Source organism: Symphodus melops (assembly GCF_947650265.1).
Source record: "Symphodus melops genome assembly, chromosome: 6".
Lineage (NCBI taxonomy): Eukaryota > Metazoa > Chordata > Actinopteri > Labriformes > Labridae > Symphodus > Symphodus melops.
In genome coordinates, this window is record NC_136696.1 from 20,024,546 (window position 1) to 20,046,121 (window position 21,576).

General features: G+C 42.7%; 1 protein-coding gene across 2 annotated transcripts; it reads right to left on the reverse strand.

The window, feature by feature from the left end:
• Positions 1-1,202: 1,202 nt before the first annotated feature.
• LOC306825094 (zinc finger protein aebp2-like) lies at positions 1,203-21,191 on the reverse strand (the record flags this gene model as incomplete). 2 transcript variants are annotated; one of them, XM_079345619.1, is made up of 9 exons in its annotated part: positions 20,462-21,190; positions 19,455-19,665; positions 18,562-18,669; positions 18,151-18,337; positions 16,361-16,485; positions 10,638-10,705; positions 3,835-3,948; positions 2,916-2,945; positions 1,203-2,106 (listed from the first exon to the last, which is right to left on the reverse strand). In XM_079345619.1, the coding sequence occupies exons 1-9, from the start codon at positions 21,058-21,060 to the stop codon at positions 2,100-2,102; spliced, it is 1,449 nt and encodes a 482-aa protein (XP_079201745.1). In that variant the 5' UTR covers positions 21,061-21,190. The 2 variants fall into 2 exon arrangements, with proteins under 2 accessions (XP_079201745.1, XP_079201746.1); XM_079345620.1 differs by lacking the exons at positions 1,203-2,106; positions 2,916-2,945 and having other exon boundaries at positions 3,831-3,948; positions 20,462-21,191.
• Between the last annotated feature and the right edge of the window lie 385 nt (positions 21,192-21,576).

The window sequence follows — 21,576 nt, forward strand, 5'->3', positions numbered from 1 at the left end:
CTTTTACCACTCTTTTCTACTCGGGGTTGCCAGGGGCTGAAGCTGATCCCAGCCGTCATTGGACGAGAGGCGAGGTACACCCTGGACTGTTCACCTGTAAATCATTAGGCCGACATGTAGAGACAGACAACCAGCCACATTCACACCTACAGGCAATTTAAGAGTCACCAATTAACCTAACAAGCATGTCTTTGGACTGTGGGAGGAAGCCGGAGTACCCGGAGAGAACTCACACGTGCACAAGGAGAACACGCAAACTCGACAGAGAGGCTTCTGTCAGACAGGGATTCGAACCAGGAACCGCCTTGCTGTGAGGCAACAGTGCTAACCACTGCACCACTGTGCAGCAGTGAAATGAAGCATTCTTCTCACAGTTAACAAGCGAAAACATGGAAAAAGGGTTTGAAGCTGTTATGGCTTATGTACTTCCTATTTAATTTGATATTGATTTTCAGACGAGAGTTAAGTGATAACTTAATTATAACGACACTTGCAACATCACAAACATGATTCAAAATAATGTCACCTCAAATGTCGGACAATAGCTAGAACTGGCCCGAGTTGTCGATAGTGTTTTTAAACTGTTCCCGTCCCATCATGCCATGTAAAAGGAGATGTTTGTGGGCACACATTGAAGCTTCACATTTTACTTACATTAAAGTATTAAAGGTATTGTAATGAACCTCGAACGCATTGCATGCATATTCTGCAGGCATCTCAAAGACATTTGGAATAAAACAGTTCAACTGTCACAGACCATCGCAGATATTTAAAAACTGCCAAAAACAATGCAGTGCCTGAAACATTCAGTAGTTTCCCTTCCGAAATAAATAGAACATCACCTGAAGGCCTCACCAAGCATCAAGCAGGAGTCCCAAATCTCCATGAATTTCATGTGAGTGAATGAGACAATGAAGGGCAGGACGGCCATATTGGAGCAGACCTTTCCCTGAACTCTTTTTTCTCTGCAGGCATGTTCACTTACAGCTGAGACCAGCGGGGGTTAGCCCAGTCATTAGCTCCTCTACAGCATGCTCCAAAAGCTGCTCTGTCAATGGACGCCAAATAACCCAACACACAAACACACACACACACACACACGAAGCTAATATTCTTACCAAAATGGATGAACTGCTCCTTTCAGTCATTCAACACCTTGCGTCCTCGTCTGTACAAACATGTTGCATATATAACAAAGTCTGTAGTTTCTTCTCCCATTTATTACAAACACAGTTTTTGATTTCCAACAGGAATATGACCAAATAGAAAAACACTTTTTAACAATAAAAAAAGCAACGATTTAAAAGTTATCTGAACAACTATGATAAAGACAGTTCATGTTACTTTTAAGAAAAAGATTTGGGGTACCGGTTTTTTTTTTTAAGACATTTTTGACATGCAGTCGTTTCCTCAGGCTGAGATGAAGAGCTGTCCTGCAGTGTCCAGAACTACAGAGTTATTGCTCCTGTGAAGTTCTGCATTAAATGCAAGGCTGACATAACTAGTACAAGCGCATATTTCAATTGTCATACACAAAAAGGTAAAAAGTACTGCGTTCAGCCGGTATAAATAATTTGTTACAACTTAAGATGTTTACAACATATTTACAACTAGAAATGTCCACATTTCCCAAACACAGATTGTCACAGTAAATATGGTTCTATTAGAACCTTCACAAAACACACAATGGTATAAAAATAAGTTACAAATCTGCATAAATATTTCACACAAAACAGTTATAAAATATGTGATTTTTTTCCTGACAAGTCACAAAACAGTTTTTACAACATTGCGTATTAAGTACTATTTCAGTTTGATGTTTTAAAAACAAACCACATTCATGTAAGTTCTTTATAAACAAACTTTTGAAAAAAGTGTTGTCCACTATTACATCACCGTTGGCTACAACATTTCAGATAATTAAAAAAAACTTAAAAAAGGGAAGAATAGGAGAACTGCAGCATTGCCAAGTTACACTTCCTTTAAATCGCCACTTCAATCCCCCCGTTCAGCAGAGACAGATGAAGAGCGTCCCATCCCATGTAGATAACATCCTATGAACAAGCCTCTCCTTAAGTGTCAAGTCCACAGAGGAGTCCTTACAGGCTGAGCAGGAAGACAGGAGAAAGAGACAGAGAGGATGACATGCTCTTAGTGTGGCATCAGAGAGGTCAAGCTTTGATAAACGGGCTTCATGCTGAAGGTTTCTGACATGGAGCCGACGTCCTTTGTCGACACATTACTGGGAATTTTAGAGCTCACTCTTCACTAAACTGCTGAGGTCAATTAAAGAAATAATGAACAAAAAAACCCCCCAAGAATGACCTCATGTGTACGTGAACACAGGTGTTGTGGCTCCAAAATGGCCCATTTCCCAATTAATTAGCGCCACGGTACACAGGAGCAGCGTCACCGTGGGCGATGAGTAATCATGAACTATGAAGTGTCACCACAGGAGAGCCAGGGCCACGGGTAATACTGTGATTGCACAAACATTACCATAACACCAAGACATTGGCTTCATATGATCTACTAAACAGCACAAAGACTAAAGTCTGGTGCTGCAGTAAGGACATGTGGGCTTTATGAACACTCAGCAGCAGCAGCTCCTTTATGTCTCAATACAGATGTTTTTATTTATATCTGTGTCAACACAAATGCTCCTGTTCATTGAGATGTTTTAATTAATCATTTACGTGAATGAAAACAGTCATCTTTTTTTAAATTCAATAGTTTATGACGTCAGAATCATCCTTTTATGTTAAAGTCCAGGTCTATATCTAGATTGTTTAGCGTTTAAACCAAACACACAGTTTGGTACCGTGTGTGTAGAATCCATTGATGACTAAACATATCAACTTTATGTGAATATATTCATCTATGTCTGACACACGCATGGAATTGCTTCAGCTTACCTGTGCTTCAGCCGTTTCTGAGGAAGTGCTCTGAAAGAGATAAATGAGACTCTTTGATGTGATCGTGTTTTTTGAGCTGATGTGAAAAAAAACACAACACAGCTGGTAATGTATTCATCCAAAAAAAAAAAAGTGCCACATTGTCAGCTGTTTTCTGACCATCCCATTTACACATAGAGGTGTTCAAGTACCCTCCTATATCAACTGCCACCGGCACCAACCACCTCATTTGTTTGGGGACATTTCATGCATTAGGACAACCTTGACATGGACTGGCTGAGTGCTGACGGTTCTATTCACTGTGAAACCAGAGGCCAGCAGCAGCAGCCCCTGCTTTTACTGAGCCTTCAGGTCCGATTAAAATCAGGCAGCCTGTCTGCTGATCAGCACACCGCTGAGCCGTTCATCTCCTCTAAGATGAACAATCTGGTATTTTGGACACTTTGTTCTGCTTTTAGGGATTTGTAGTCTTTTGTACTTTTATACTCTAAAGAAAGTAGTTATATTTTTATATCTTGCATCTCCAAAAGTAGATTTAACTCCTGTGTATAATAATCAAGCCTCTTTATAATCAGAGCCATAATATACTGACAAATACAAAGAAATCTTGTTACAGGAGATGAATGACATTCCTGTCATAACTTCATTTTTCAAATAAATAGTTGCAGCCAGGAGTTGCTGCCCCCTGGTGGAACAAAGTGATAGTGACGCTGCACACACTGAAAAACAGGTGTGAGGGCAGAGGCAAGCGACTGCAATCACTTTGTTGTGGCACCTATATATTCACACAATACCTTCTTCTAAGGAATAGGTATAATGAGACATGGGCTGGGGGGGGGGGGGGGGGTGAAGAGTACTTCAGTGTTTGTTTGTGTATCTGTGAATGTGCAAAAAAGAGGCCAACATCATCGTCACTCACCTATAGATGTTGGGGTCAAGCAGCATGGCTGTGTCGTGCGGTAACTGGGACAAGTGCACCACTTTAGTCTTCAGCCCAGATCGCTCTGTTTCATTCACCCACACGTCAGGTAGTCTGCAAGAGAACACACACACGCACACACACACACACACACACACACACACACACACACACACACACACACAGACACACACACACAGGGGATCAAGGTTTGAGCCCAAATGAGAAAGATGGAGGAGAAAAAGGGGGACGGAGAGTGAGGGGGAAGGTTGAATGGATCCAGGTGAGAGATGAACAAAGAGCCTCATTGAGTCCAGCACACATGTTAACACCTCCCTCTGAACACCACCGAGTACGTTCCCATAAGTAACATGGCCTTGACCAAAGCACCGAGCCTGACACAAAACGCACACGGGTGGGTGGACAGACCCGCGCACAGACAAAAGCAGAAACAGGGGAGAAGCATATCGTCTTCCAATGTCAGTGATTTCAAACTTCCACACCATCTTCAAAAAAGGTTTTTGCTCATCCGTTAATGAATCTTCATAGAACGAAAAAAAAACCCTGCGCTGCCAGGGAAGGAATGTGTTTTGTGCAGTGTTTTCATGCATGCGAGAGTGTGTTCTTGTGTTTTTGAAATGATCCGTCACGAGCTGGATGTCCTCACTGCAGCAGCCGCAGGTCAAACCCACTGCCCTTTGCTGCATATGACCCATTCTTTGAAGCCTGCATTACCATGGCTGTCAATGTCTCGTGTAAACAAAATGTCATTCTTTTGAAAAATCAATACAAATAAAAACAACGCTTGCATGCATTTGTGTTTTTGTGTCGTGCAAACGATCGTGGGCTGAAGGCGAGGTCATTTGGAGCGTTTGGAAAAAGTACTACTCAGCACCTTTAAATCAGAACAGCTAGATTGTGTTCCTTCCTTTAAACTGGAGGGGAGAAACTTGATGTCTTTTGAGTGACAGGCACCAACACACACGTGCACATGATGTACTGTACGGCTCGGCTGCACCTTACTGTACAGTTTGATCCCCTGTGAAAGACGGGAGTGTGTGTGTGAGAGAGAGAGCACTGGCGTGGCAAGTCGAGGTGCAGAGGAAACAAAGAGCTTAGCGAGTCGAGTGTACCTCCCCCTCCTCCAGCGAGCAACCCACCTCCCCCACCACCAGCATTCCCCCGTCACTACGTGCGTCATCACAGGAGCCCCCAGAGACGCAGACATACACACATGGACACACACACACACACACACACACACACACACACACACACACACCTTTCTGCAGGCAGTCACCCAGCCAAATCACTCATTCACATGCCTAGTCAGCCCGTTCAGCGGGACGGGGTGATGTTTGAGGCTGACACGCAGCACATTCAGTAGAGTGGAGATCAGGTAGAGAAGGAGGGATAGAAAGCAGACAAAGGAAATGAAGAAATAACAGAAGAGAGAAAGTGGGCGAGGGAGGAGGAGGAGGAGGGGGAAGTGGCTCATGATAATGTACAACATCTCACTTAAACCGTGATTGCAAATCCTTTTATGGTCTGTTTAAGTAGCCTGGAGGACGGGTAAGCTACATCGGATAATTTAGTGCAGAGCGCAGACTATAAAGTTCAGAAACTCTCTGTAGTGTCCTCAGGCTCTACCAATATCCAACCATGCATACCGCAAAATCCTTCAGGCTATAACAGCTAAACAAACACTCTAACTCAGAGTGACTTGGTGGTCACCAGTATCACAGATTTCAGTCCAGAATTATGCTAGTCCTGCAGTGATGGGAACACACGGGCATGGATTTACAAGAAGAAAAACAAAGAAGAGCTTACACCCCGTCTCGCTATAGCTGTCCTGTCAAGACAGGACTAAAACGCCCAAATCATATTGTGAACAAATAAAAAAGGAGCATGGGCGAGAAAACATCAGGAATAGAAAGTTTTAGAATCGATCAGTAAAATGGAGGAAACTCCCCCATGTTTTATCATGCGAGTATTAGGATGTCACATGATTATCGATTTAACCCTAAAAACTCAATTTTTCATTGAAGTGAGTGTCTCTGTTGATTTGGAAGTGCATGGCTGAAGTTGATCCATCCCCTTTAATGGTGCCAGGGTGCAAAGAGGAAGTAAAGAAGAGACCAGACAAGAAACAGAGCCCTTCAAAAGGGGCCTGCACACTTAGGTCAGTAAGCGTCCTCGTGGAACGCAAACCTTTAAATGACAGAGGAGGACCTGCTCAGTGTTGAATATACAGAACACTTGTGTGCGTGTGTCCCAGTCCAGAGTTACTTTAAACAAGTCGGAGTGAGTGAGCTGTGGTACAGATGAGTCATTCTATTTTTTTTTTTTTTTTTTTTATGTTTGTGAGGAACCAACTGGAGGTCAGCATGTCACGCACTCACATACACAGAAGTGTTAACATCAGTCCTTTTCATGCACACTGACACGTTCTCAAATTGCTGTCCACCCAAAGGCCCAATCAAGTCACACTGAGCCAGAGGAGACTGTTGTTTGGCCTCCTTAGGATGAAGAAATGTATACTGTGGGTGAGGCCTCTATGGAGACAACTACAGGGCTATCAGCCAGAGTCAAACCCGCTCTTCCAGCCTCGATTGATGGATCAAAGACCTTGAACCTGCCAGCAGCTATAAGCTCATCACAGAACAGCTCGTTAAATCACAAACATATGAAATGGCTTTCAGCAAGAATTATTGCAGGAGATCTATTCTCTTACAAACAACATCATTCTGTCGAGTAGAAAACAGGTGATGTCGAGTAACGGACTGCAAAGGGCAAAGAAAACCTCGTCTAAAACTGTCTCATTTGAAATGTGGAATGGTTTAAGGATTTAAATAGAGTGCATGCTAATTCCCACGGAGCCATATTTAAAGAAATGGGCTGACATTACATTTCAGTAACACAGATACTTGTGCCTCACGTTTTGTTCAATGGGTTTTAAATGATCAGTCAATACAGGCACATAAAGGAGGAGCTATGTGAATGCATAGAGGTTTGAAAAGAACAACAAGTTGAACGTGTCTTGTTGGTTTTTTTTAGACCTGGTGAGCTGGGTGTCTTTCTCAAAGAAATCTTACCTCACAGTTCTCGACATATTGTGAAGCTTTTGAATTTGTTTGTTTTTTAAACTACTCTCGGTTTTGCCTGACAGTTCAATGTTCTTGCCTTCGCTTTGTAAACGATAGCATAAATAGTGTCACCATATCACGTGACGTACAGTAGATACAAGGAGGTGTATGAGAAATAGCAAAGTGAAAAAATGCATGGGTAAAAAAAAAAAACAACAACAACAAATAAGTGAATATCATGAAGCAGCTAACAAAGAGATTATGAGATACAGCTATGTCGCGCTTGACAAACTGGTAGTTTGTCACAACATGACGTGCCAGTGGCTCCAGGCGTTCACTGTCACTGAGTGTTCTACGGTTTGTTATTGTGAAGCATTCAACAGCATGCAGGGGAATCCATTCAACCATCCATCAAAGATTAGACGGCAATTATAGTCTTCTTGTTGTCAAACATGCCCCCCCCCCAACACACACACACATACACACACACACAAAAGAGACACGCTCGGTGAGTCGCTGGTGGCTCATGTTCAGAACGGTTTGTTAATCAGTTACTCATGAACCCAAATGGAGTTAATGAGTGTCAGTCAGAATGTGAATGGTCTGCTCTAGCATTAATAAACATGACTTCCCACATTAACATGGCCAATGATTGACTCACTTACTGAGAACATGCACTTAAACAAACCCGCACCCACAGAGGAACACATTCACACAGTGCGGTACTTGATGTTGACGTTGGTGTCGAGGGTCACGACACATGATTGTTGAATAAACGACCATCGGGTTGCGTGTCAGATACACAGAGTCACTGATTATATATTAACCAGGCTGAGACGAAAACGTCGGAAAATGTACAACTACTAGCTGCTGGTCTGTCGAGCTTTTGTTTGATCCTCCTGTTGGGAGTGATGGCAGCTCCATGGCATTTAAAGACTGAACATGCTGTTGTCTGCTGTTTAGCCGTTCACTCATAGAATATGCACTGGTGTAGGGAACTGTGTTTTTACCTCTTCTAATGTGAGCTGTCCCTCATAGAAAGTGGTTGACCGGTACTGAAAACTCACTCATGGCAGTGCTGCTTGGTAACAGACTGCATGCATTAAAAAGGTACAAAAGTACAAGAAAACAACGAGCATACTGTATATTTGGCACATCATCATCACAATGTCATATTCTATCTTTTGGGTGTTATTACAGTTTAAGGTATCACTCTACATTTCCTTTACCAGCCCTCTATGGATTGGTCCTGTGTTTTAATTACCAACGCCTGCCAGCAGTGAGGCCAATGTATGACTCAGCAGCGTCCCTGATTTCTCCTGCATGGATTAAGCCAATAGGCCTCTTGCTCTCTCTCTCTCTCTCTCTTTTTTAATCTCGTTCTGTTTAATACTGTCCCTATCATTCACTCTTCGGTTTCCTTCTACCACATTTCTCTCCCCCACAACCATTTTTTTTTCTTCTTCATCTTCCCACTCCCATTTCTCACTTTTCTCCACTCGCAGTCTGCTACATTTTCCCCTCATCCATTCTGCTCCTATCTGTGTTTGAGTCACGATATCCATCTCCATTTGCGTCTCCGTGTTTGGAATTAAACTGAGGAGTCTTTCCTGATCACCGAACTTCATCTTTTTCTTACTCCCCCTTTCCCCTCATTATTTCTCGATGCACAGTGTTTCACTCCCACATGCGGGGCGGGGCGGGGCGGGGTGGATCAGAGAGGAGAAAGAAAAGAAGAAGAGTATGCAAGGATGAAGCTGCAGAAGGTTTATAGAACAAGCTTTTGGCGACGGAAGCTGTCAGCTGAAGTTTACTTCAAGATGCATCATCCAAGTTGCTCTGCTATGTTTTTTTTTTTTTTTAAACCAATCTTTCCCCCCTTTGATTTCCTAACTCAAATGTGTCTTCTTTGACATTATGCTGGTTTCCTCCCTCCTCACTCTCTCTCTCTCTCTCTCTCTAAACACCTCTTTCCCCCTCTGGCTTGCTTCTTCTTATCCTCCACCTTTTTCACCTCACTTTCACTGTTCCTTTCTCTCTCTGATCATCCTCAGAGACTGTGCAGTCAACCCTTTTAATGGGGTAGTGGGAGTGTGGTGGAAGCTTCCCCTGAGCTGAAAATCACATCAATCTGTGAAGCGTTTTCTCTCTCTATGAGAATAACACATTTCATAAGGCACAGTGCAGAACCTGCCTGCACTTCTGCCCAATTGCTCAAATGAGCTGGGGCATAAGAGGGGCCATGGTTTCCCTAAAGTGGGCTGGGAATGGGTACATCACCAGCAGGGGATGTAGTTCATACCCCGAAGGACTACACGTGATTTTTGTAGGGGTTCCAAACCCCCCCCCCCAAAAAAGAAAAAAAAGAAAAAGAAATGAACAGCTTTAAGGATGCTGATTCACTGTTAAAAAGACATGTGAATGGAGCTGGTACAGAACCAGTGACAGACCACTGATGGGCAGAGGAGGTGTTACGTAACAAACAGGGATGATAGCAGCAGATACAGACCCCCTCTGTTCCCTTTGAAGAGAGACCTTGGCTTTCAAACAGGAGTGCTGGTGTGACATGGACAGAATCAGGATCTTGACCCCTCACACTTAGGCCTCTCCACACACACACACACACACACACACACACACACACACACACACACACACACACACACACACACACACACACACACACACACACACACACACACACACACACACACACACACACACACACACACACACACACACACACACACACACACACACACACACACACACACACACACACACACACACACACACACACACACACACACACACACACACACACACACACACACGGGGAAGGCAGTAAGGTTAGATTTATTGGAGGCCGTGACATGAGTGAAGGTCGCTATGTTGAGTGCACAACTGGCTGGAGAAAAGAACCATAAAGCTATCACAGTGCAATACATGCGGTACATTAGTGACGCTCACTTGCACGTGCACGCATGGCCTCTGCTGCTTTAAAAGGAAATGTTCGTGTTTCAGTCTCTTTACATGGTAAGCATGTGCAGGAGATGGTACATGTGATAAGGAGTCACAGCTGTTCAGGTACGTCACTCTTTGAAAGGTTAGCTGCCATGCAGTCGAACCCATTACTGGTACTAAGAGCACATCAACCAAACTTGATTTCTAAGGATTCTGATTCTTTATTGATCAATTTAAATTTATTCCCCAAAATCCAGATCTCCATGAGGCATGAATGAAACATTTTAAGACGCTGGATGTTGCAGGGACTGTGATAAAGTGTTCCGCTAAGTGAAACGAGATCCATCACTTAAAAGGCATACACTGCCAATTCCTGAAACAGCATTCCACAATATTACCTTCTTCATACATCTCCTGAAACTCTCTTTATCTTTTCAGTTCGTCCGTGTGTTGTCCTCCGCTCTTTAGTTGATGTCATTCTGTTGGACTACACATCGATATGAAGGCAAATAATCTCTTCGAAGCGCCGTGTAGCGGACTCTGTTGTTTTGTCCGTTAGTTCCTTGTTGTTTTTGTACGTCACGTCTAACCTCAGGAGTGCGTCTGTGCAAACGGTTTACTGTGCGTCTCCTTTTCTTGCGTCATTAATAAACGCAATCTGAATCTCCACTTATCGCATCGCCTCATGCATGCCGCCACATGCAGTGTTCAGTATCAATAGAGTATTATACGGCTTGAAAAAGATTTACTCACATGTCCTCAGGTGTCCAATGTAGAAGGACCTTCACCTTGCCGGTTCCCTCTTTCCTTTTGGCTAGAACCTGCACAGAAGAGAGAAACGCAGAATGAGCTATAAAAAGGTTTAAAAACAGTAAGAGCCTCATCACTCCACCACCACAGTCTTTGATCAATCCATCAATCCTTTTTTTTACTCGTATAGCGCCAATGACAACAAACGCCGTACCAGGACAGAGCATGTCTGGGCCGTACACTTTGTTCCATTATTTAGTGTTATTATTATTTAAGACCCAACATTAATCCACCATGAGCTCAGCACTTGGCAACATTTAGCAAAGTAACAGATAAGTAACAGGCCTTCATCTTGCCATTTCACTCAAGTATCAGACCCTGCTGTACTGTACCAACAACTGACGTAGGCATATATTTCAACCCACATATTTTGGCTGATTTCAAGTTTCAAGAGCGGTATTGATTTTCAGATTAGCAGCAATGTGTGGGGATTGGCTCCGATTGCAGCATCGTCTCATGTCTGTGGAGAGCAGGCTTCAAAGACATGCCCCAGTCCTGGCCACTTCTACCCTGGAGCATAATGAGGCGACATGCTTCAAACATCTCACCGAGTGATACAGTGCCTGATCATTACACTAATAAAGCAATGGGAGCCCTCTTAATAATGCATGCAAGACCTCAGCGAGGTTTCGAACGGCGACGCACTCCCCCAGCAACAAAGTGTAAGCAGGGAATTCAAATCCAGACAAAGGTTCGATAGTATCTGGACTCAACGGAGAAGCGCTTATCACAGCGGACGTTCTTTAGAGACACGGGGGGAGCAGACATCTCCACAACTAAGTCAGTGCTCTGTGTGTGGATTTAGTGAACTCCGACACAACAACTGTTTTTTTTTGTTTTTTTTTAGTTTTGGTTTTTAACACTAATCCTACAGGAAACTGCTGCAAGTTGGTTTTCCCATGTTTTTGTTACCTGGCTATAATTCTCAACCACACCGTCAAACTTCAAGGCCTTTTTCTTCTTGTCAAAACACAGTTGAAAGACGTGACCAGATTTCCGGGAATGTTTGGCACCTTTTCCTTTTATGCATAACGTTTCAGCGACCATGCTGTGTTTGGTTGATAGTAAAACAGGTCTGGTATTCGCACAAATATTGTCAGAAAGGAAAAGAAAAGTTAGAAAAATAACCAGGGGAGTCAAAAAATAGCCGCAGATATAACCTCTTGCGTCAATGGGCTCTTTTTTGTAAGGAATGTCTATTTTTAGGAGAGGGAATGAGCTCACATGTGAAGAAGCTCTCTTACGCACATGAATATCTGAAATTATTTTTGGGACTCGAGGGACCGGCTGCACCTTTGATGGAAACTGGTTTGAAGGCAGGAGGGAGACTGTTCTCCTGAGACAAGAGACAGAGACCTAGAAATCACTCTCCTCCTTTTCTTCCTCTTACACTTCAGATCTAAAACGTTGGACAATGGTTTTGTTTTCAGGAAACACATATCAGATGTATTTATAACACTGGTCTGACAGTTTAATACATTTTTCCGCTCTGGTCTTTTCTTTTTTTTTCACTTATGTCGAGCATAAAATAAAACATGTTTTCATCCATACTTTATACTCAACACTCCATAATCTAAGATAGTATGTTTAAAAATACCCATCCTGCCTTTTGGTGTGAATGCAGAAGTCTGTAAATCTACATTTATATTTATGGAGTTGCAAAGGTTTTTTTAGGTCAGGTGTAGAGGAGTCTGTTTTTTGGGGGGGAAACCTGTTTGGTTACAATCTGATGACGGTTTTGACAGAAATATTCACACAAAATGTGTTGTTGTTGTTGCTGGCACAGTGTTTTTACATTTATGTGTAAAGCCAAACAAGCTTGCAAATCAACAGTGTTGATGTCTCTTGTCTGTAAAACAGTGTTAGAGGAAAGAAGAACAAACGGATGCATGAATTATGTGAGAACATGTTAACCTCACATTCAGACAGACAGAGCTGGGCACACAGCCTTTAATCCGTCAATTGTTAATTATGATTGTTTTTTTTTACGCATCAAAACTCTAAAGTTCAGCTAAGTTTGGCTCCTCCTGTTGACGTCAGTTTCGTAACTTGAATTCACTTTTGCCAACTCAGATCAGCTGACCTCATTTGCTCCAGACTTTCCTTTGATATAAGACGGCTGATGCTGTTGTTATCCCACTTTGCAACTGACACAAGTGCATCATGGGTAATACCAAACAGGGGAGAGAAAGTCTCGTTTCTACTGAGGTTCACATCGGGTTAGGGTTAGGCTATAGTAGCCGAGGGAAGGGAATTAATTAAAGGTATTAATTGGTCAAATGAGTTGAAAATGATGAGACCAGAGAGTGCATGAATTAGAACGGAGAACACCGCTGAAATGTTGGCCTACATTTGGAATGAATCCGTCGATCTTTATGAATGTAATGCGTTTGGATGAAGTCTTTACTGGATTTGGATTGTTTGGACCCCTGTGGATGCAGAAGGCCTGTTTGTGTTGGAGTACATTTCATTGAAATTTGTGACACTGTGAGCCTGGCATGATAGCAGCTCAGCATGTGGAGCTCTAAAGAGCAGACATTGTGCTTCCATTTAAAATGATTCCATTTAAAGACGACCATGAACTGAAACACAAGTCGCCTGTACAGTTTGAACTAATCAGCTCCAGCAAACGAACATTTAACTAGCTCAGCAACTCTCACGTTTTATGGAGAAGCTCCCTTTGTTCACCTGCCTTCAAGTCTGCACTGTGCTTTTAGCCCCTTTCTGTAGACACACATGCCAAAAAATAAAAGCGTAACTTTTTCACTCACTAATTCATTGAAAAACCATGATCCATGCTACCAAAATCAGGTCACGCTCACAGTACAATGTTTTTTCTTCCTATTATTAAAAGACTTTGCACTGATATTAAAGAGCTTTCTTTGATGTTTCCAAATTTTGCAGACAATTAGTCTCACCTCATAAATTAGCATTGTCATTGCACTCTGTTCTCATTTATCTTCTGGCTCTGCTTTTATCAGCTAGCTTTCCACTGGGGCTTGGCTGAATAGTGCTGCTCTGTGATGACTCCCACACGGAGGAGAGGAGACAACTTCTCAGAGACGACAGCAGGACCAGCATTAACTTGAATCCTGTGCGGGCTCCACAATAAGTGTCTCAATCTCTGCAGCTAAGACTAAGTACACCAGCAGCTGCTTTATTGCCCTTTTAATAAAAGAAAAGAAAAAAAATGCATGTTAACATGTGACCTTAGACCTCTCACAGCACTGGGCTAATAATCACAAGACCAGGCTACACCTGAAGAGGCCATGACCGCGAATGAAAAGGCTGAAGAAGAAGAGATGAGTTTGTGTTGAAGCAGCATGAAGGGATTTGTGAGCCGAGCGGTTTGTTGGTGGTGGTTGGTGCTTGAAGGGACAGTCCTAATCCTTTATAGAGCTGAGAGAGGGAGGTAATATAGAGAGGGAGGGGAGGGAGAGTGTAGGAAACAGGGAGTGAACAGTGGATATTAGTGTGGCTCCAAAACAACGACGGAATCACAGCCAGGGGAGGGCGAGCTTGCTAAAACAGGGTGCCTGTCTCGTGTCAGGGGGTCAGGCTGTGGATGACGCAGATTGGCAGAATAACAAAAATATCCCATCATAAACACTCATGAGCCGCTCTCGTGTATTAGCAGGCCCACCAGCCAAACTCCACAGAACCCCCACGGCTATGCTCCATCTCCCCGGGCCTGGGAGGGTCCGCTGGGGCCTGGGGTTTGACGTAGCGCAGCAATCTTTCTCCACCACAACCCTCCAGGGGTTAGAGAGAACCAGAAAGCATGCCAAACTGGTCAGATCTCCTTCCGATTTGAAGACCCTGACCTTCACTTAACCCCAACCCCCCCCCCCCTCCCCCTTCCTTGTCCTTTCCCTTCAAGTTTTTGTTTCTCTTCATTTGTTACTCAGCCTCCCCTGGCTGTCTCTCACTCCTTCTCAGTCTCGCTCCAAATATGCGGTTACCTCCCTTAACCTCTTCCCAAGCTCTATCTGCATCTTTTCTTTTCCAGCTTTTCTTTTTAAATTCTTGGCGGCTGATGAGCAGTTGAGGTTTTACAGGAGCAGAGCTGAGCAGATCCTTACTGTAGTGAGGATAGCACTGTCGTCAACAAGCCTTTTTATTGTAAATCTGATTTGATAGTTAAACTACATTTTCATTGTCATTTGTTATCCATCTAGCTGTTGATTTAAAGTGTTCATACCTTCCCGTCATTGGCTAGTACTAACTAGTAATTTGCTGTGCATGTTAAAAATGACATGCTAACTTAAAGAGCCAACACGGCAACTGAGAATGAGACTTTGTTGAGAGAAATGTGCAGTATGTTAAAGAAGGGACAGTAAGACAGCATACGTTGACCCTTTTTTCCCCCTTCCACCATGCAGTGTGAGATTGCTGAACAGGATTGAGAGTGCCCCCTAGTGGAAGAACGCCAAAAAAGCAGTAAGTGGGAAAAAAAAACAAAAAAAAACATTGTTATTGTCGTTTACACCTAAAAGAAAGATTTTATAAAAGATAAACACTCACATAAAAAGAGTTCATTCATCCACTATATGAACAAATTGTCAGCAAAATCGTGAAGTAGAATCTTGCACGACTGGAAAATAGTTATTTTAAGTGTTAATATTTGGCCTCAATTGAGACCTGCAAATGCATCTTGGATCTGATTAAAATGTGCTTTGCACTGGGCTCAGAGTGGACTGAGCAACATACACAAAAACAAGCCAATTGTCTTTCCCAGGAAATCGGATTCAGAGAAAAACAACATTAAGCCTGAGGGCGATTCACAAGGTTCACTTCAAGTGCACTGAAGAAAAAAAAAAACCGCAGAGATCTGAGACAGATTCTCAAAAATGGGTTCATGCATGCCCCCTGTTGGCCAGAAGGAATATCACAAACATTTTAAGTTATCTTGTGTCTGTTGTGTAGGAAAACTGCAACCATAAACCAAAGAACTCTCCATGAATAAGTAGGTAGTAAGTAAGGATGCATTTTTAATAGATGAAGAAAAAGCTAACTGTTGCTTAAGCATTTCTAATTTGGGGTAAGAATGACTGAAAAAATGTCTTTAATTTAACGTTTAAAGCAGTAAAAAATGTTTTGATCTAATCACTGTTCATACTAATGCCTGGCTCAAATCCTTTTCTGTTGTTCAATCGCCTCTAAAAGAAGATATTCTTTATTTATCCAGGGAGAGGAATTTAAAGTGTAGATGATAAACACACACACACACAAAGGTTGAAATACGCACCAGCAGGATCCTATGTGGATCTAATGGAGAGACACCAGAGAGAGGGGGCTGCACACAGCAAGCACTCCTGAGTAGGTGGTGAAGTCAAGTGCTTTGCTCAAAGACACATCAGCAGTGCTCAGTAAGTTAAGTGGCGCCTCTCCAGCTACCAGACCAATTTACAAACTTGGTCTCAACTTAGTTCCTACAGACTGAGGTACTGCCGCCCCATGCACACCACAGTAAGTTAAATGCTGATCCAGTATAAATATCCAGACCATAAAGCAGAGAAATGCATCCTTCAACAAAACAGAATGCTTCCCTCAACAACTCTCTGTCCTCAGCTCAGCTGCTTGTTGTTCCTTTAATTCTAAACAGGGTGTTAGAAGCAAACACTGAATGACTTACAGAGTCAGTGTAGAGACACAGTCAAACTCACCGTGCTGTTGAAGACCACACTGTGGCCATTCCCCACACTTTCTATGTGGGTGGCCACGTTGAGACAGATTGCCCTGTGTCGAATAGCATCCATGGTTTGTGCATCGAAGAAGTCATGAGGCCTTGCTGGAAGAGGGGGAGAGAAGGAGAGACTAACATGAGGCCAAGACGAAGGACACACACACACACACACACCGGCTCTTCAATACAAACAAGCTTTTAAAAGTCTTTCCAACGAACTGCAACTATAATATCACTATCATGACCCCGACTGAGCAATAAAACACCTACAAATACAATTAGACAGAAGAAGTGTATCCACAAGCACGAGATTAAAGAAAGACAGATTTAGAGAAAACTCTGTAAGAAGTGAGCACACGTGTGAGTGTCGTTTGGGCTGAAAATACAAACCAGCACAAATATGATCAGCTCACTTTTTTATTAGCCGATTTTTAAAAATGTACCAACCAAAAAAAGTGCCAGCACCATATCCTGCAATCAGCAGGATATGGTTAAAAGATCTTTCACATTAAACCGTTCCTTTCCAAAGAATAAACCGCAGTATGAAAGTATTTTTCATACTACTCGATGCTTTTTCTTGATTTGTCAGATTACAGTTATTTTTTTTAAAAAACATTCTCTTCTTTAAGGCAAATAAAAAAAATCCATCTCACATTTTTGACTTTTCTTAGTCTTTAAATTTATTTTCTCACAACCTGTCTAAAATGTTGAATAAAAACTAGTGCTGTAAAATGATTCATTCTTGAATTTCAATAGATAAATGCAATCAATCCTAATTTTCATTATCCGCATGCATAAAGGTCATTTTATGTATTTTTCAGTTCAATATTAACAATGTGAAGCAATTCTTACCAGTGTGCAAGTCTGTGCACTTTATGATCATCATGATTTAAAAAAGTGCTGCACTGCTACATCAGTGTGTTCTGAAACCAGGAGACAGCTTCAAGGTGCTTTTACAGTGTTCATTGTTCTTTGAAAAGATACCACTGTAACACATCAATATGTGCATGTACAGAATGAGTTCATGTGATCAGGAGCTCCAGTTAACTTACTTTCTCTGTGTACGAGACCCACAGGAGATTGTCTCAAGAGACTGTTTGGTATGCTTTTATTTTGTGTTTGTAATGTCTTGAGCTAAAGTTGGATCTGATTTAAAGACATTAAAAAACTGCTTTTATTTTGAAAGAAATTTGGACAGATGTTGCAAATGAGCAATTTGCTATAGATGGTAAGAGCGGTGCATTTTGGACTTGTTCATAGTTCCCTGTTAGAGCATCAATGTTACTCAGTGTCCATGTAAAATAAACAGAGATAAATAATCAGGAACACAGCACTAAGCAACATTTGGCTAATCACAGTGTCAAGGAAAAACTGAAAAATACATAAAGACTACAGACCAAAGAGTAGTGGATTGAAATTCAGAGCTTGGCCATGGAGAGAATCCGTCTGTAGAGCTGGCACAAACCTATGTACCTGAGAGAGAGTGTGTGTGTGTGTGTGTGTGTGTGTGTGTGTGTGTGTGTGTGAGAGAGTGAGTGAGTGAGTGAGTGAGTGAGTGAGTGAGTGAGTGAGTGAGTGAGTGAGTGAGTGAGTGAGTGAGTGAGTGAGTGAGTGAGTGTGTGTGTGTGTGTGTGAGTGAGTGAGTGTGTGTGTGTGCGGTGTCCAGCTCTGTCGCCTCCAATAAAGTCATGTTGGAACTTAGAAGCTGGCAGAAAGCAGAGTGAGAAACATTTGCTTGTTTGTTTGTGTGTGTGTCTGTTAGGTACGTACGTAGGGAGCACCTGCGTTTGTTCTTGAGCTTCCTCTTCTTATTGAGACTAGCCTTGGACGGTGACTCCTCCTTGAGTTTGGCCTGGCCTGACATTTTGGAGGAGCTCTGCTGGCTGAAGTGACTGGGGACATGGCGAGCTAACCCTCCTTGGGATGCAAAACTGGCGTTGCAACCTCCAACCACACACTGCAGCAAAGCACGACAACAAAGAAAACTTGGTGACAAATGGTCAGAGAAGCTCCTGAGGAGTTCTATTGCAGTCAATAGTACTTTAGAGCAGCTCATGTGAATCAGAGAGGTAAGATGACGGATTAGGCAAGATGGTCATACTACAACTTTTACCCATGAAACGACTGTTAAAAGTCACCAAACGTTCTCTATGCATGACAACTTGGTGCATTTCTTTTTACCTTGAAGGGTTTATCTCCACTGTGGGTTAACATGTGTCGCTGAAGCCAACTTTGACTGGTGGACGGTGTGTTATACACCTTACAACCCTTCCATAGACACACAAAAACCTAAAAAGGGATGAAGAGAAACAGTTAGAAAGAGTGAAGAGGACGTATATGAATTAAAAAAAAAAAAAAAAAAAAAAAGAACAAAAAAAAAAAGAACAAAATGTTGCACAGAGAAACAAGGGAGAGTTCCTCTTCCTTTAAACTTTGCACAGACTTGTCCTAACTTTTACTCTCTGCAGTCTGCAGATCCACAAGTGTCGTGTCGGATCCCTTTTTAAGTCAAGAGAGTCAAAAATGTTTTGATCACAAGATTTCATGAGCGCAGGTTATTTCATCATCATTCGTTTGTTTTTGTTCCCTTTTATTGTAACTGAGCATGCACAATGAGTGTGTGGCACAATGCAGCTTAGGAAAACCACAGAACCATTACGATACCACAAGTGGCAACAATGATCCGATTTCAAATAATTATATTTTTCCGCATGAAAATTCTCAGTATTGATCAAACATTTTTTCGCTATACTTTTTGTTTTGTGTTCAAACATCTTTTGGAACTTATTTTTAGACATCCACATCAAAAACAGTGTCTCCTTTAACTCGCACACTGCACAGCGAGACTATTTCTACGGGAGAAAGTAGCTCGAGTTAAAAGTGCCCAGAATAACTTAAGGCAACCCGCATCAATACTGAAGGGCTGCGTGTAGTCCAGTAACACCTAAACCCTCGAGTGCGTTCACTTTCAAATGAACAGAGAATAAACGGCTTCATGATTTCTGTGCGTCCTGTCAGACACACTTAAGGAGATCAACACAAAGCTTTTTAATCAAAGTGTAAAGTCTACTGACCCCTCCTCTCTGCCCATCAACGTGGATCCCTCTGATGTGCTCTGCGAGGTCAGGACTGGAGTTGAAGCACTGTGGACAGAGGTCCCAGCAGCAGGTGTAAGCCACTGTTTTCGACCCGGAAGAGCTGGCAATGCTTTGCCCATTCATCATGGCAGGGGTGGAGCGCCCGCTGGATACGGTGCTCTCCATCTCCATCAGGGTACTGCTGATACTGCAAAAGAGAGAAAGAGCGAGAGAGGTGGAAGAAAGAATTGAGTCCCAATCATGAGGATAATAGAATACTGCTAAAGCTTTAAAGTATAGATTCAGAGCTTTGCACAGTCATGAAGAACAGGTGCAGACATTAAGCAGGCACTATGTGTGAAAGTTTTCAGGCTGAAACTGATTATCCACACATACCATGTTCATCACTCATGCCAAATCAATTATATATCTTTGTGTTTAATGCTACTGGCACTACATAGTAAATGTGGCATGCTTTCTGCATTAAATAAAGGGTTCATAGGCAAACGTTTTTTTTTTGCATCACTGATCCATCAAGAAACATTTACTGTATCCCTTTTCAAGTGTCATTTTCACACCATTTATGAATTCCATCCAGTGAGTGGGCATGTGGCCAGTATTCACTGGACAAGACTTCTTTTACAAACTTAAAGAAAAGTACAATAATAATCCTCCAATGGAAAAACAGTAAACCTCAATAGTGAAGACATCCTCAATCAAGCGAGTTAATGTCATAATTGTTCATGTAATTTTAAACCACATAAGGCACTTTCAGTTAAAAAGGCAGAGCAGCCTTTAGTATAATGTACCTGAATGTAGTGTAACAAGCTGTTGTCAAGTAAACAACTCTGGATGAAAATGATTGTATAAAAAGCATTCCAATTAGTAAACGAATAACCTCATTACTTGTGATGGCATGCTCGTTCAAAGGTGTGATGGAGATAAAACTAACCTGTTCACAGTCAACACTTGTCCCATTGTATCCTACCATTATCCCAACTTACCTGTCCTCAGAGTCCATACGGCTCAAAGGTTCCCCATCCGAGGATGAGATCTCCACGCTCGGCCGCCTCTTGTCGTCCAGCTCCCCGCCGCCGCTGCTCGGTTTCTCCACATCCTCACAAACTGTTTTGCTCTTTTCGCTTTCTATACCCGAAGACCGACTGTCCTCTCCCGGTTCCTCCTTCGCTTCATCAATGGTGATATTGTTGGCAGGTTCGGTGTTACAGCCCGCCTCGCTTTCCTGGGATTTTGGCTTTTGCTCTGGTTCTAGCTCCAGGTCTTCCGCAGCGGCTCTCTCCTCCGGCTCGACCGTGAGAGCGCCGCCGTCCGTCCCAACCACCTCGCTCGCGGCCTTGTCTGGAGCTACAGCGGGCTTCCCTTCACCGGCCTCCGCGTCCACCTCTTCCATTTTCGGTTCAAGCCTACTGCCTGATGGCTTCTCTGTTTCCGGTTCGGTGAGGCCCTCTTTTATTTCTTCACAACCCACTGCCTGTTCTTCTTTACTGGCCTCATGTTTCTCTGCAGCCGGTGCATCGTCATTCTCAGCAGACAGAGCGGCTGTTTCTTCCGTCGTCGCCGCCGCAGCAGCAGCAGCAGCCATTTCTGTGGCGTGGCGTACCTTCGCACCGTGGGACACTTTCGGTATTAAAATTCAGCCGTGGCACAGTCAAACGTTTCACCGCAGAAGAAGGGCGTGTTCAATCACACTGTCTGCTTTCTGATTGGTCAGGGCCGGCACGAGGAGGAAAACCTCTGACGTTGGTAAACTGTCCATGTGGATCTGAATCACAAATAGAAGTCAGTGTTTTGTTTACAATGCAATTACTGTTAGTCTCGGCGAGTAGAATCTAATGCAAGAATATGCAGAATGGGTTTTAAGGTGTATTGATGATAAGGTTTTCATTTTAGCTAACAAGTTATTTATGACAATAACTTGTGTTGAGTTGAATTAGTTTTTAAACCGTCTTTACATGGCATTGAATGAGCTGCACAATTCTTTTTATCTTTAAATAGTCTTCCCTCACACCCATCAAGTTTAACCTTTACCTTTAAAACCGAGTAATAGTCTTATCCTGATTTTAGGGCATTGTTTGGAGCTCGTCTTAGTAGAAAAAAC